Below are 13,177 nucleotides of genomic sequence, written 5' to 3' on the forward strand. Positions count from 1 at the left end.
ACAGTGTGTCATTAAACTTCTGTTTGAACCATAAATTTCCCTTGTTTCAGAAGACTTGCAGCTAATCTAAAAAACTGGTGACATTTAATGTGCATGTATTTATCTAGACACCCACATATATTTGTGATTTAAATGGAAGAAGTCTTACCAGTCTATATGCCACAGAAAAGCAAAATTTTATCCAAATTTATACCTCTCCTATTTCTTTACCACAAGGCATAGAGAGTGCATGTTTTTCTTTCTTGATTTGCCCATATTTGTAATGGATGATAACTGAATAAACGTGTGATATAAAAGTAGTGTATCATGTTCCACCACTTGATATTATCCCTTCCCTTTTCTGCAAAGGTACTATTGGCTAGAAGAAAACATTTTGGTTAGCTTTCTAGGAAAGTAGTCTTCCCCTATATTGTTTTTCTAGAAAACTGGTTTCATAATCATGAGTGGAAAAGGGCAGGTTGAATCAAAGTGAATGAATCTTAAATTGGGCACGCCTGCCTGCCATCGCTGTTCCTTCAACTGAGTGCTGCACATCATGGGCTCTGTCTGTGAGAGAAAAATCCCGGTGCTTGGTGTCCTTGCATGACATGGAGTTTTGCATGTAGATCAATTTAAAATGTACCTCTTGTTTACATAATTTGCATAATTTTAAAAGATAATGTTGCCAAACTTTGGAAATGTTAATGTTCAAACTGAGAATCTCCACTACATGTAACTTTCTTCCTCTGGATCAGTACGTGGCTTATAATCCCAGCCAGTGGTTTGATCTGTTCCAGTGTCAACTGCCATGTGCTCTGCTTCAAGGGGGAACTAGTCTTTTGTGAATTTTTTGTACATAAGTATTTGTTACAAATATTTTAGCAAATGCTTTCTATTTCTCTTGCTTGTGCATATCTTGGCTGGCGTTACAGGAAAAATAGTGCAAACGTTATTTCCTTACTGGGGAATGAGGGTTTTTTTTTTTTGTTTTGTTTTGTTTTTGTGTGGGTGGGGGTGGGGTTTATGTTGAATGTTTAGTTTTTTTCTTCTGCATGAAACATCATGTTGTGGGATCTTTAGAAAACTTCATACTGTATGAATAAGAAAATAAAATATTTGAAACTTGCTTGAGTATATTCAGTCTTTTGTGGGCCTCCACAGCCATTAGGTAGTGTTTTGTCCTTTAGGTAGTCTTTTTTTCATTCTTTTGACTTTAAAAAAAACTGATAAATTGATGTTTGGTATCTGACTACTCTATCACTGGTTAAAAATGCAAGTCATTACAATAACCTACAAAGCCTTACCTCATTATGCCATTACCACTTACCCTTCCTTTGCTTCGAGTTGCCTTCGCCTCCTGTGTTTCCTGGATCTCTGGGCTTGCTTCTGCTGTGGGCCACTGTTCGGTCTCCCCCACCAGGTATAGCACAGCTAATGCCTCCATCATTTCAAGTATGTCCTCGCTGCCCAAGGACACAACTGGCCATCCCTTGTAAACGTAATACACCTGCGTCCCTTTTANCTGCACGAGGGCATTTTTCTATTTCTGTCCCTTGTTCACGGACAACCTCACTTGTCTAAAATTATACCTCTTAGTGTTTGCTCATTAAATACTTACTAAAGGATTATTTAAACAGACAGACACTAGGGTGCCTGGGTGGCTCAGTTGGTTAAGCATCTGACTTTGGCTCAGGTCATGATCTCACGGTTCGTGGGTTCCAGCCCTGTGTCGGGCTCTGTGCCTGACAGCTAGCTCAGAGCCTGCAGCCTGTTTCAGATTCTGTGTCTCCCTCTCTCTGACCCTCCCCTGCTCACCCTGTCTCTCTCTTTCTCGCTCTGAAATAAATAAAACATTAAAAAAAAAAAATCTTTTCATTTACAGAACATCATGGTAAAAACATTCTTTTTACCATATTTCACCTTTACTACTTAGAAGAAATATGCCCAAACACTGGTGAGGTCTGGCTACTTTCATTAAGTGTTTATTTGAAAAATAAAGTACTTTCCTCACCATCAACCATCAGCCTTGTGATGTTTTTAACCTTATAAACTACAAAATAGGTACAAAGATTAGCTAGCTTGCCTTTGTTCACAACAGTATCTCTGAACTGCTACTTCTATGACCCAATTCTAAAAACCCCACATACCACCCAGTATTAAGGGTCATGATTCAGAGCAGTTTTGTGAGATGATTTTTTTAATTACACTCCATAGACAAGAAATGTTTATAAATTTATAAAAAATTATAAATTTATAAATAAGGTGATAAATTCATATAGGACGGTTTAAACCAGAAGTTCCCCTCCCGTAAGAATCATAAACTATGCAAGTCTTTTACTTAAAATGAAGTGATAAATTATAGTTAATGTGTAAGTATAGTGTGCCAAATTCAGTTATGGAAGTTATCCTCAAAGTTGCTGTGTGTGAATATTACCAAACCTTTCTGTTTATGCTTCCGGCTGAGAACAGAAGTGATGAATGCTTAAAGTGACTGGAATACTCTTCACATGGTTTCTTGTGACCACATGTGGAGGGGAAGGCTTTTTCTCTGGAGTCCAAAGACAAGATAAAGTCTCTTGATTTGAAATCAGAACCGATCTGCTGCTCTGCTAGCCACGGCTCGGATATTGCCATACACCTTTGATGGAGGATTTCCTGCAGAAGAAAATAAACGTATGTATACAAATACACTCACACATAGGAGCTACATGGAAAGGTGTCTACAAAAGAACATTTTCCAGTGGATCTCTCTTAAATCAAAAAGAACCATAAACCATACCCACATATTCTCCAAAAACATTTTAAATCCCGAGTCAAAGGCACCAAGCTGTTGATTTCTAAAAGCTGGTCAATCAGATCTGGGCACTGATGGAAAAATCCCATCTAGAGCAAGTTACTAGAATCCTGTTAACTCTTAACAGAAGTTACTGACTTTGCTGGCACAGTTTGAAAACAAGATTACGTGCATCAATTAAATTGACTGATGGGTGATCAACAGCTCCCTTTTTGTTGAAACCTAGAATGGCTTTTCACTGCAGCTCAGGGGAAAGCAGCAAAGATCTGAGCAATATAATCCAACAAACCTTTTCTCTAGCAAACAGATGGAATCCATTTTTCTTTAGGCCTGCATTTGCCAACCCCCATTTCTACTTGTTATCTTTAACATTACCCTTAACCTACACTGATCTGCAAATGTGGTTTGAGTTCTAAATTTCCTACTCTTTTCTTTCCAGAGAAAACACCTAAGGAATAGTGTTAGGATAGCTGTTAGGATAGTGTTAAATAGATGTTACCGAGGATGAGGTTGCAAATGGCAGTTCTTGCCATCTTGATGTTTTGGAAAGAGCCAAGGATGTGAACTTTCCTGCAAGAGAGAATGTGAGACAAGTTAGCAGCAACAACAACAACAACAAAAAAACATTTTCTTAATGAAGTCCCCTAATCCAGAAACTTTGGAAAATCATGACAGATACAGATCCCTAAATAAAGGAAGTGGTGATAGTTGCACAACTCTAAATGCACTAAAAACCACGCTGAAGGGGAATATTATGGTACATCAGTTATATACCAATAAAAGGAAAAAAATTTAAGAAACCAAGAATTTTTAAAGATTCTTAGTTAATGATGGTTACCATCAATACTGAGTGCCTTCTATATGTTGTGCACCTTTGTGTGTTTCCATTTAATCCTTACATGAGCTTTATTAGGTAGATGTTACTCCCATTTTACAAATGAAGGAAATTTACAAGAAATTAAAGCACCTGTCCAAGATTATACATTGGCAGAGGTGGAATTATTAAGTGCCCACAAATGCAAGTAACACTGTACTTCATCAAAATATTTGGACTTCAACTGCAAAGCTTTCTAAAGGTTATCTAAATTTCTTTACTCACTGAGAGTCATCTAGACCCTTCTAATGGGTATTCCTGCCTGGCTGACTCAAACAAGATGGACAGCATAGTTTTTGTCCTTTTGAGCCCATATTCCAAAAAGTATCAGTAAACTGACACCAAAATTGGCCGTGGGAACACCAAAAGGAACCCTCTTGCCCAGACAGACTCTGGCTTTTCTGAAATTGGGGGGAAAAAATGAAAGTCTGTTCGTGATGATCCCCAAATTTTCTTCCCTACTCTGTGCAATCAGGCATCCACCCTTGTAACTGGCAAAATTACAGGGTGGGGATAGGGGGGTTGCTCCCTGGAAAAGGTAAAAGATAAAGTGTCTGCACAGGGAGTACCAGATATAGTTGAAGTAGGAGTAACATGTTAAAAACAGGGGCATGTCAAAGCAAGTATCTGCACACTGTTAAGACTACCACCTAGCTCCATAACCGGGCTTCAAAGTCTGGTGGCAAAGAGCCTGGAGAAGACTTCTTTGTGGAAACTGCCCTGCCCAATAAAAAAGACTAAAAGACATTAGGGCTTCCCCAAAGAAAGAGGCTGGCAGTAACCCTCAGTGAAGCCTACAGTCAACCAACACTACCCCCTGAGCTCAGGGCTACCAGTCTGCTCTTCACTGCCTCACTTACACATACGGCAAACACACTGAGGATCACCAGAATCCGAGGAGAGCATCTAATACAAAAAAAAAAAAAAAAAAAAAAAAACTNCAACTAGCAAGGTGAAGAAAGCATTACAGAAACAGGCTGTGGGGAGAAAAAAATGAAAACCGCAAAAACAAAACCAAATCAGTAAGATCAGAAATGCCAGTTTCACGTAGCCATGAATCAACAGCACGATGTTAAGAAAACTAAATACGAGGATTAGAAGATGGGAGTTACAGAAAGGAATTCCAGATAGGGTGGAGGAAAGAAAAGGACAACCAAAGCAATTTAAGAAAATTCCTAAGACTTGTAGAAAGTGAGTTTCTAATTTGAAAGGGCCTAGTAAGATGAGTAAAAATAGACCCACACTAACATAGATCACGATGAAATTTCAGAACATAATGGATGAAGGTACAACTCCCAGACAGGAAGCTAAAATAATCAGGTATCAAAGTGGCTGTGGGCTTCTCAATAGCAACACTGAAAGCCAGGATATAGCAAGGTCTCCAGAGTTCTGAATAAAAATGGTTTCTAGATCAGAACTGTATAGTTGGCCAGGAGCCAGGACATCTTCAAAACTAGAAAGTCTCAAAAAATGTTCTTCCTATGCTAAGCTAGCTTCTGGACTATCTACAGCACCAAAGTAAGGAGTACTTGGGCATGGGTGAAATGAGTGAAGAGGGTCAAACAGCACAAAACAGCATATAAATTCCAGTTATGAAATAAGTGAGTCCCGGGAATGTAAAATACAGAATGTCAACTAGTCAATAATACTGTGCTACTGTGACTAAATCTTAAAAGTTTTCACACAAGAAAAAAAAATTGTAACTGTGTTGATGGATATTAATAGACTTACTGTGATCATTTTGCAGTATATACAAATTGTAAAACAAAAACAAAAACCCCACAAGGAGCGCTCAGGAAAAAGGATCCAGCAGTCAAGGGATCCAAATAGCAAAGAGGCAAGGCTGAAAGGGGAAGCCAGGATGCCAGCTGGGCGCCAGGCAGAGAGGGTGGCCGTGCTTCTGAAGACGGGTCCAGGAAGAGAGATTTCTGAAACGTTTGCTGCATCCAGATACACCAAGGGGAGATACAAGAGCAGACAACTTTTTAACTGAATTTTAGTGAATATTAAGAAAGCACACAGATACAAGGATTTTTTCAAGTGAAAACAAAGTTGTAAATTCAGGACAGAGGAATCACAGTATATCACCTGGCTCAGCTGATGATACAGTGAGCACAGATTCTGTACGCAGGGAATCCCGAACACTGGTCTTCCAACACCTCCAGTATATGGGGCACATACGGAGGGAGAAGCAAACTGGACGTGAGAAGGCTTGAGTACAGGGGGTGGAGGGGGAGAGGGATGAAAGAAAGCTCCATTTCCATCTTTCATAGAAGAAAGTCAACACTGAATCTAAAAAGAATCAAGCTGGTATATAAAGATAATTTGAAAATACGGACATAAATAATTTAAAATTAGCTAAAAGAGTTGAAATTGGTTCCTCTGAGGAAGAGGAAATCGAAGTAGGTGGTAGAAATTTGGGACTTGCTCAAGTATGTGTATGTTTAGCTCTGATAAAAATAAACTTTTTACAACAGAGCTGGAAGATGAGGAAATAGAGACATCAAGAATACATGAAGTGTGAGTAGTTTTGCTACCAAAACAACCAAAGCAGGGGGCAGCAGCGGGATGGAATGCCCTTCTCAGGACATACAGGCAACATTATTTCCCATCTGATATACCTGGAATAGTTTTTAGTTTATCTTGCTCACATTATACAGTATTTTACTAGGTTATCAGCAACTCATCAAAAACACGGGTGCAAAACCTTACAGTTTTTTCATAATTAACAGAAGTTGAATATATGAATTTCCAATTAGCCTATTTATACTGAAAACTCAAGATAGATTTCTTTGATTTCAGATAGTATGTAATTCAGTTTGTAAGAAAAATACAAAAACATAAAAGTTATTCAATAACAGCAACACTATTTATAACAGCCCCAACTGAAAACAGCCCAACCGTGAACGGATAAACAAAATGCAACACATCCATATAATTAGTACTTAGCAATAAAAAGGAATTACTGACACACCCAACAAAATGGAGACTCAAAACAGCATGCTAATTATAAGACACTATACACCAAAGACCACATACTGTGTATTTCCATTCATAGAAGTTTCTAGAAAAGGCAAAAACAAAACAAAGTAGATCAGGGGGTCCTGGATGGCTCAGTTGGTTAGGCATCGAATTTCGGCTCAGGTCATGACCTCACGGTTTGTGAGTCTGAGCTCTGCATTGGGCTCTCATCAGGCTCTCTGTTGTCAGCATGGATCCTCTGTACCCTCTCCCCCATCTCTGCCCCTCCCCTGCTCTCGCATGGCACACGCCTGCGTGCACGCTCTCTCTCTCAAAAATAAACAAACATAAAAAGAAAGTAGATCAGTGATTGCCTGGGATGAGGGGGGATCGTAGGACTACAGATTTGCCCAAAAACTCACTGAACAAGATACTAACACAGGTAATTTTTTTGGTATGTAAATCATACTGCAATAAAGCTGTTAAAAAAAACCAGTTCAGTAGTAAATTTTAAGGTAACACAAATATGCTTAAAATTTAACACATTATAGTAACCCCATAATTTGATTAGCAAATCAGTTACATTTCTAGATTTTTAAATTAACAAAGTTTTTAAGGCAACAAAGGATACTTTCAAATGTGGTATACATTTCAAAACATTTTAAAATTTCTAGTTCAAGAAAAGCTTTCCTCGTGGCTCCATACGCCCAACTGTAGTAGGCTCATGTCCCGAAGATCAAAATGACAATACACCTGTTTTCCAGGAAGAGGGCCACCAACGGGGTATTACCGTTAACCCTCGAGTGTAAAACAGTGTCTAAAATTTAGATTCTAAATTATGGTGAGCCCCTGAGTTTAGAGCAAAGACAGTATGATTTTCAATAAAATTATTTCTGGGTTTAGCAGCAGGCAGATCCCTCCTCCTCTCAGTCAACTGCTTCGTTCCCTAACTTCATGGTGTTATATAATCTGTGAGCCATCTGCCAGTAACCCCAACCTGGCACCGCAGCAGCATCAACCTCCCACAGGGCTAATCCCAGCTTGACTTCCTGCACCCTTACTCTAAGCCTGTCTCATCTTTCTGTTCAGACATGGCTCTAGCTTTTCACCCAATGTGCAACACTCTCCGTCCTTTCAGCAAAGAACTTTATATACAATTTAAAATTACTTATAAAGTTTATCTACACATATTTCTTTAAAAAGAAAGTCACAATGGCATTTAAAACACCTACTCTTTGTTCTCTCCTACTGATTAAAGAGTCCCCTAGCATACTACTGAAATCTTCACCTGTCACATAACTTCTCTGAACAGGAATTCTAAACATTTCCTTTATAGTTGAGATAAAAGCTAAAATTTCTAAGATCTTCTCAACTAACTCAATCTGCTTTCAAAGTAACTATGTATTTCATTCAGAACCATATACTGACAAGGATTCAGTAGTAACGTTATGCATAAAATACAATCTTTATGACTTCTTAAAACCAGCAAGAGATCAAATATAAATTATGACAATAATTTTCTCAAGATCAGGTACTTACACGTCAGCCAAAACTATCCGTGTCCGTGTCACATTCTCTATGGTGAATTTGGTTTTTCCTCCTTTGCCAGCGATTCTTCCTATTGCTCTTGACAGGTGGTCTCCCTTTAGCGGCTTCACTAAATGAGAGAAGCAAGACTTCAGGAGGGAAGCCATGCCAGCATTATCACCCATTCCATAAAGTTAACCATTTAACTAAATTTCCTTACTAAAACATGCAAAACATATATTGTACATTTTTAAAACCTGCTAATAATACAGGTCAAAGAATGCTATTAGAAAGCTACGAGACACATTCGTTACAACGTCAGCAGTACAAAGGTACAATAGTAATAGAAGATCACCATGCACTCACCATCTGTAATTTCAAAGGACTCTAGGAAGAGGTCATCCAGCCTAATGAGGGCAAGTGCATCCTAAAACATAAAAATAAATGCTGTGAAGCCCTTCCATTTAGGTATCTGAGAATGACTATTAAGTTAAAATTTACCAACTGTAGACCTAGAAAACTCAAAAAATTTTTTCAAAAAAAGCCCAAATCCATTGAAACATTCATACTAAGTATTTTTAAGCCTCTATTTCAGATGTTACGAATTCACTCACCTCTACCTGAAACCCAAGAATAAAGGCTTTCACAAAATCAGCTGCTTTTGTCAGAGCACTAACATCCTTGGTTTCTTTACAAGTCTGTTTAAAAAAAAAAAAAAGGTACAAATTAAGACTGGAGATGATATTCTAACAAAACACTAGGACTGACCTTCCCCATTATTAAAATTTCCTTTACCACCATCCTTCCCCAATATATTCTCTATAACCCAGTTTTTGGTGAGATAAGTGCTATGTTTAATTTACTCAAAATCTATAAAGAACTTATCAAACTCAACATCCAAGAAACAAACAACCCAGTTAAGAAATGGGCAGAAGACTTGAACACTTTTCCAAAGAGGACATCCAGATGGCTGACAGATACATGAAAAGATGCTGAACATCACCCATCACCAGGGAAATACAAATCAAAACCATGATGGCACCACCCCACACCTGTCAGAATGGCTAACGTTAACAATAACAAACAACAGAGAAAGGGGAGCCCTCTTGCACTGCTGGTGGGAACGCAAACTGGTGCAACCACTCTGGAGAACGGTATCAAGGTTTCTCAAAAAACTAAAATAGGGGTGCTTGGGTGGGTCAATTAAGCGTCTGACTTTGGGCTCAGGTCATGATCTCATGGTTCGTGAGCTGGAGCCCCACACTGGGCTCTGTGCTGACAGCTTGGAGCCTGGAGCCTGCTTCAGATTCTGTCTCCCTCGCTCTCTGCCCCTCCCCCACTCACACTCTGTCTCAAACTAAAAAACTCCCAGAAACAGAACGACCCTATGATCCAGCAAGTGCACTATTAGGTATTTACCCAAAGGACACAAAAATACAGATTCAAAAGGGTACGTGCACCCCAATGTTTACAGCAGTGATATCAATAATAGCCAAACTATGTAGAGAACCCAAAGGTCCATCGACTGATAAATGGACAAAGAAGATGTGGTATAATATAATGGAAGAGGGGTGCCTGGGTGGCTCAGTAGGTTAAGAGTCTGACTCTTGATTTTGGCTCCAGTCATGATCTCACAGTTCATGAGATCGAGCCCCATGTGGGGTTCCGTGCTAACGGCATGGAGCCTACTTGGGATTGTCTCTATCTCTGCCCCTTCTCCACCTGCACCCATGCTCTCTCAAAATAAATACACTTAAAAAAAAAAATGAATGGAATGGAATATTACTCAGCTATCGAAATAATGAAATGTTGCCATCTGCAACGATGCAGATGGAACTAGAATCTATTATGCTAAATGAAATAAGTCAGGAAAAAAAATACCGTATGATTTCACTCATGTGTAGAATTTAAGAAACAAAACAGATGAACATATGGGAAGGGGAGGAGAGCAGAGAGGGAAACAAACCACAGAGACTCTTAACGATAGAGAACAAGCTTGAGGGTTGATGGAGGCAGGCTGGTGGGAGGTGGGCTAGATGGGTGATGGGCATTAAGTAGGGAACTTATTATGATGAGCCCTGGGTGTTGTATGTAAGTGACAAATTGGTGAATTCTACTCCTGAAACCAGTATTACACTAACTAAAAATTTAGAAAATAATAATTTGCAAAACAAAATGTTCCCAGCTTTAGAGCCGGGTAGTTCCATCCAGAGACTGCCAAATGACTATACTCCATGACTAATCTTCACTCTGGGGTAAAGAGCAGGATTTCCTCTGGCACAGAGTTGCCCACATGCTGAGGGGCCTCCATCCCTGGTCTATCCCATCAATGCCCAGGCTTGTCCTCTTTTCTTCTCCCTAAATGCAGTCTCCCTGGGAGTTCTGATCTAATCTGACTTCAACTGTCGTCATATGCTGACGTTTCCCAAAGCACTATCTCCTGTACGAACTACCAAGGATGGTTTAAGCAAGGATCTTGTCTTCCAAGGCTTTACTGGATAACTGCAAAAACAGCTGTTATTCATAGCCAACCACTGAAAATCACACGCACTGCAAAGATGCTTTACATACAGCAGCTCTAATCTTCATGTCAAGCCTGAGGCTTAATATAAAAACCTTTACATTTGAGAAAACTAAAGTACTAAAATGTGAAAAAGGTAAAATTCCAATACAGGTCTGATTCCAAAACTGTCGCTTCCATTCTCCCACGCAGACTCAAAATTTAGTTGAGACCACATATTTGACAAATTTAAAACTCTACGAGGTTGTATAATGGCATATTTAAAACCAGACCCCAGTTCCAATCCTATATGTGGCCTTGAGCAAGTCCTACACATGATGCAGGTCTTAAGTTTTCTCATTTGTAAAATAAAAAGGTCTGAGTAGGAGGTCCTGAAAGGCCTCCCCTGCATCAAGATTCACTTATTAGTGAATGACTTTGACTAACATACTATTTTCCCCTAATGTCTGTTTATTTTTGAGAGAGAGAGAGAGAGAGAGGGAGAGACAGAGTGTGAGAGCAGGGGACAGCAGGGGAGGGGCAGAGAGGGAGACGGAGGATCCGAAGCAGGCTCTGTGCTATTAGCACAGACCTCACAGGAGCTCAAACCCACGAGCCCTGAGATGATGACCTCAGCTGAAGTCAGAAGCTTTAACTAACTAAGCCACCCAGGGGCCCCAACTAACATACCCTGTTGACCCTCAGTTTCCTCACATCTAAATGACGAGGATTTGTGAATACTTCACAGGGCAGTCCTAAAGTTTAATATGACGCAGTGCGTGCTAAAGCACCACTACGTTTATGGCCTCCAGCAGGACCAACAGGTGTGAGTGGGATCCAAACTGATGCTGCTGGGACACGTGACACTGAAACTCGGGCGAAGCCTACAGGAGAAAGCACTTGAGCTGGACCCTGAAAGGTGACTGGAATTGAGGCAGGAAAAGAGAGTAGAGAGGAGAGGGCCTCCTTCAGAGAGCAAAGCCCCCCGGAGCAGGGACATAGATATGTTCAAAGAGATGGTGAGATGAACTTGGGACTCTAACTCCTACTTAAAAGGCAAGTTAGGTCAAAAGTGACTTTTGCTCTTCAGAGATTTTGAAGATACTAGGATATCATAGTAAAAAGCAGTGTGGGCGGGGAAAATGCATCTGGCACTGGCACAGAGGAAGGGATGGTGAAAGGAGATCTAAAGCAATGAAGGAAAACACTTGAAGAAACAAGGTGTTTCGGCACAAAGCCACAAAAACCTGCAAAGAGGAGTTCTACTGCCAAGTGCTAGATTTTAAACTTTACCAACTATTCAGATAGCAGTGCATCTGCTTTATTCTAGTTCAACACAGGTGAGTCTATACCAGTCCTAATGATGGTATAAAAACCCTTAAAATGGAAGACAGAATTTTGGTCATTGATTCTAACACAAAACCGGCACCCAGGAAAAGAAGACCAAAGTCAATTAATACTAACTTTCGAACTGACACCATGAAAGGAATATATGTGTGTGTGCGCACAAACAAGTACTTTTGCTCCTTATTTACATACCTCTGTTTATGACAACCTCTTTACTCCGCCTTCTCTCATTTCAACACACATCATAGAATACATGTACAGGCATGGCCTGTATTTTGGTATGACCTTAGGCCCACCTTATGAATTCAATTAATGTATGTATTGAATGCAAATTACAAAGACATTTAATAAGTTCGAGCTCACTATACTATTTCAGAAAACTGCATGACAACCATTTAACTAATCACCACTAAAGAAAGCCTATTCACGCCTTTTCATCCCTGTAGAAGAGAAAAACCCTAATATATTTGGAAATGGTTGACGTTCTCTTTACCCTGATCTCTACATTCCTCGATTTCAAGTTAAAGCGTATCTGAAGTCCCAAATGTTCCACAACAGGAGTAAATATCTTCATCCAGTTCTCTTTCAATGGCGTGTATCTGTTGGCTGGGACTGGAATTTTCCTTATTTCTTCTTTCCCACTCTACAATAAAAGAACACACAACTCGGGAGATGTCTCGAGGGAAGGTGATGGGCATGGCAAAATGACAGCTCTTCCACAAAAAGATTTAAATGAGCGAATTAAACTTCATTCAGGAAAGTCATTTCTCTAAGAAGAGAACCAGCAGTTTTAACATCACCCACCCAGAGGCCACCGGCTCGGCCCAACTTTGGCCCCGACCCCGTTCCTCACCCAGGGTTCCCGCTAGTACCAGGAATCCATCCCCTGCGAGGGGTGGGAAAACGGGCCTCTTCGCGGGCCGGGCCTCCTCTGTGTCCATGCGGGCCGCGTCCGCACTGTCCCCCGCCGCGGACAGCTGCTCAGCCTGCCGTTTTTTCGCCCGCCGGCCACCCTTGCGAGTGACTTGGGTGAAGCCGTCCTCTGCACCCGCACTCTGAGCCTCCATCTCCGCTTCCATCCCCAGGATTCTCCAGCCCCAACATGTGCTTCCGGCCAGAACGCGTGCACTACTGCAATGCGCAGGCGCACCTCGCAAGGTCCAGCGTCCGCCAACCAGCCCCCAGGGCTCCGCCC

The 13,177-nt window shown here is 40.5% G+C and overlaps 1 protein-coding gene across 1 annotated transcript; it reads right to left on the reverse strand.

The window, feature by feature from the left end:
• Positions 1 to 2,156: 2,156 nt before the first annotated feature.
• PNO1 (partner of NOB1 homolog) lies at positions 2,157 to 13,127 on the reverse strand. The gene is made up of 7 exons (XM_077766394.1): positions 12,855 to 13,127; positions 12,476 to 12,625; positions 8,750 to 8,833; positions 8,502 to 8,562; positions 8,148 to 8,265; positions 3,273 to 3,343; positions 2,157 to 2,634 (listed from the first exon to the last, which is right to left on the reverse strand). Exons 1-7 carry the CDS (start codon positions 13,059 to 13,061, stop codon positions 2,567 to 2,569), a joined length of 759 nt encoding a protein of 252 aa, XP_077622520.1. The 5' UTR covers positions 13,062 to 13,127; the 3' UTR covers positions 2,157 to 2,566.
• Between the last annotated feature and the right edge of the window lie 50 nt (positions 13,128 to 13,177).

The sequence above is a fragment of the Crocuta crocuta genome, unplaced genomic scaffold, assembly GCF_008692635.1.
Source record: "Crocuta crocuta isolate KB4526 unplaced genomic scaffold, BGI_CrCroc_1.0 scaffold113, whole genome shotgun sequence".
Lineage (NCBI taxonomy): Eukaryota > Metazoa > Chordata > Mammalia > Carnivora > Hyaenidae > Crocuta > Crocuta crocuta.

Coding starts and splice junctions, on each gene's coding strand:
- PNO1 (XM_077766394.1), bottom strand. CDS start 13,061: ATGGAAGCGGAGATGGAGGCTCAGAGTGCGGGTGCAGAGGACGGCTTC. Junction 8,563..8,749: donor TTCTTGGGTTTCAGGTAGAG/GTGAGTGAATTC, acceptor TTTATGTTTTAG/GATGCACTTGCCCTCATTAG. Junction 3,344..8,147: donor CGGATAGTTTTGGCTGACGT/GTAAGTACCTGA, acceptor TCTCTCTTGCAG/GAAAGTTCACATCCTTGGCT.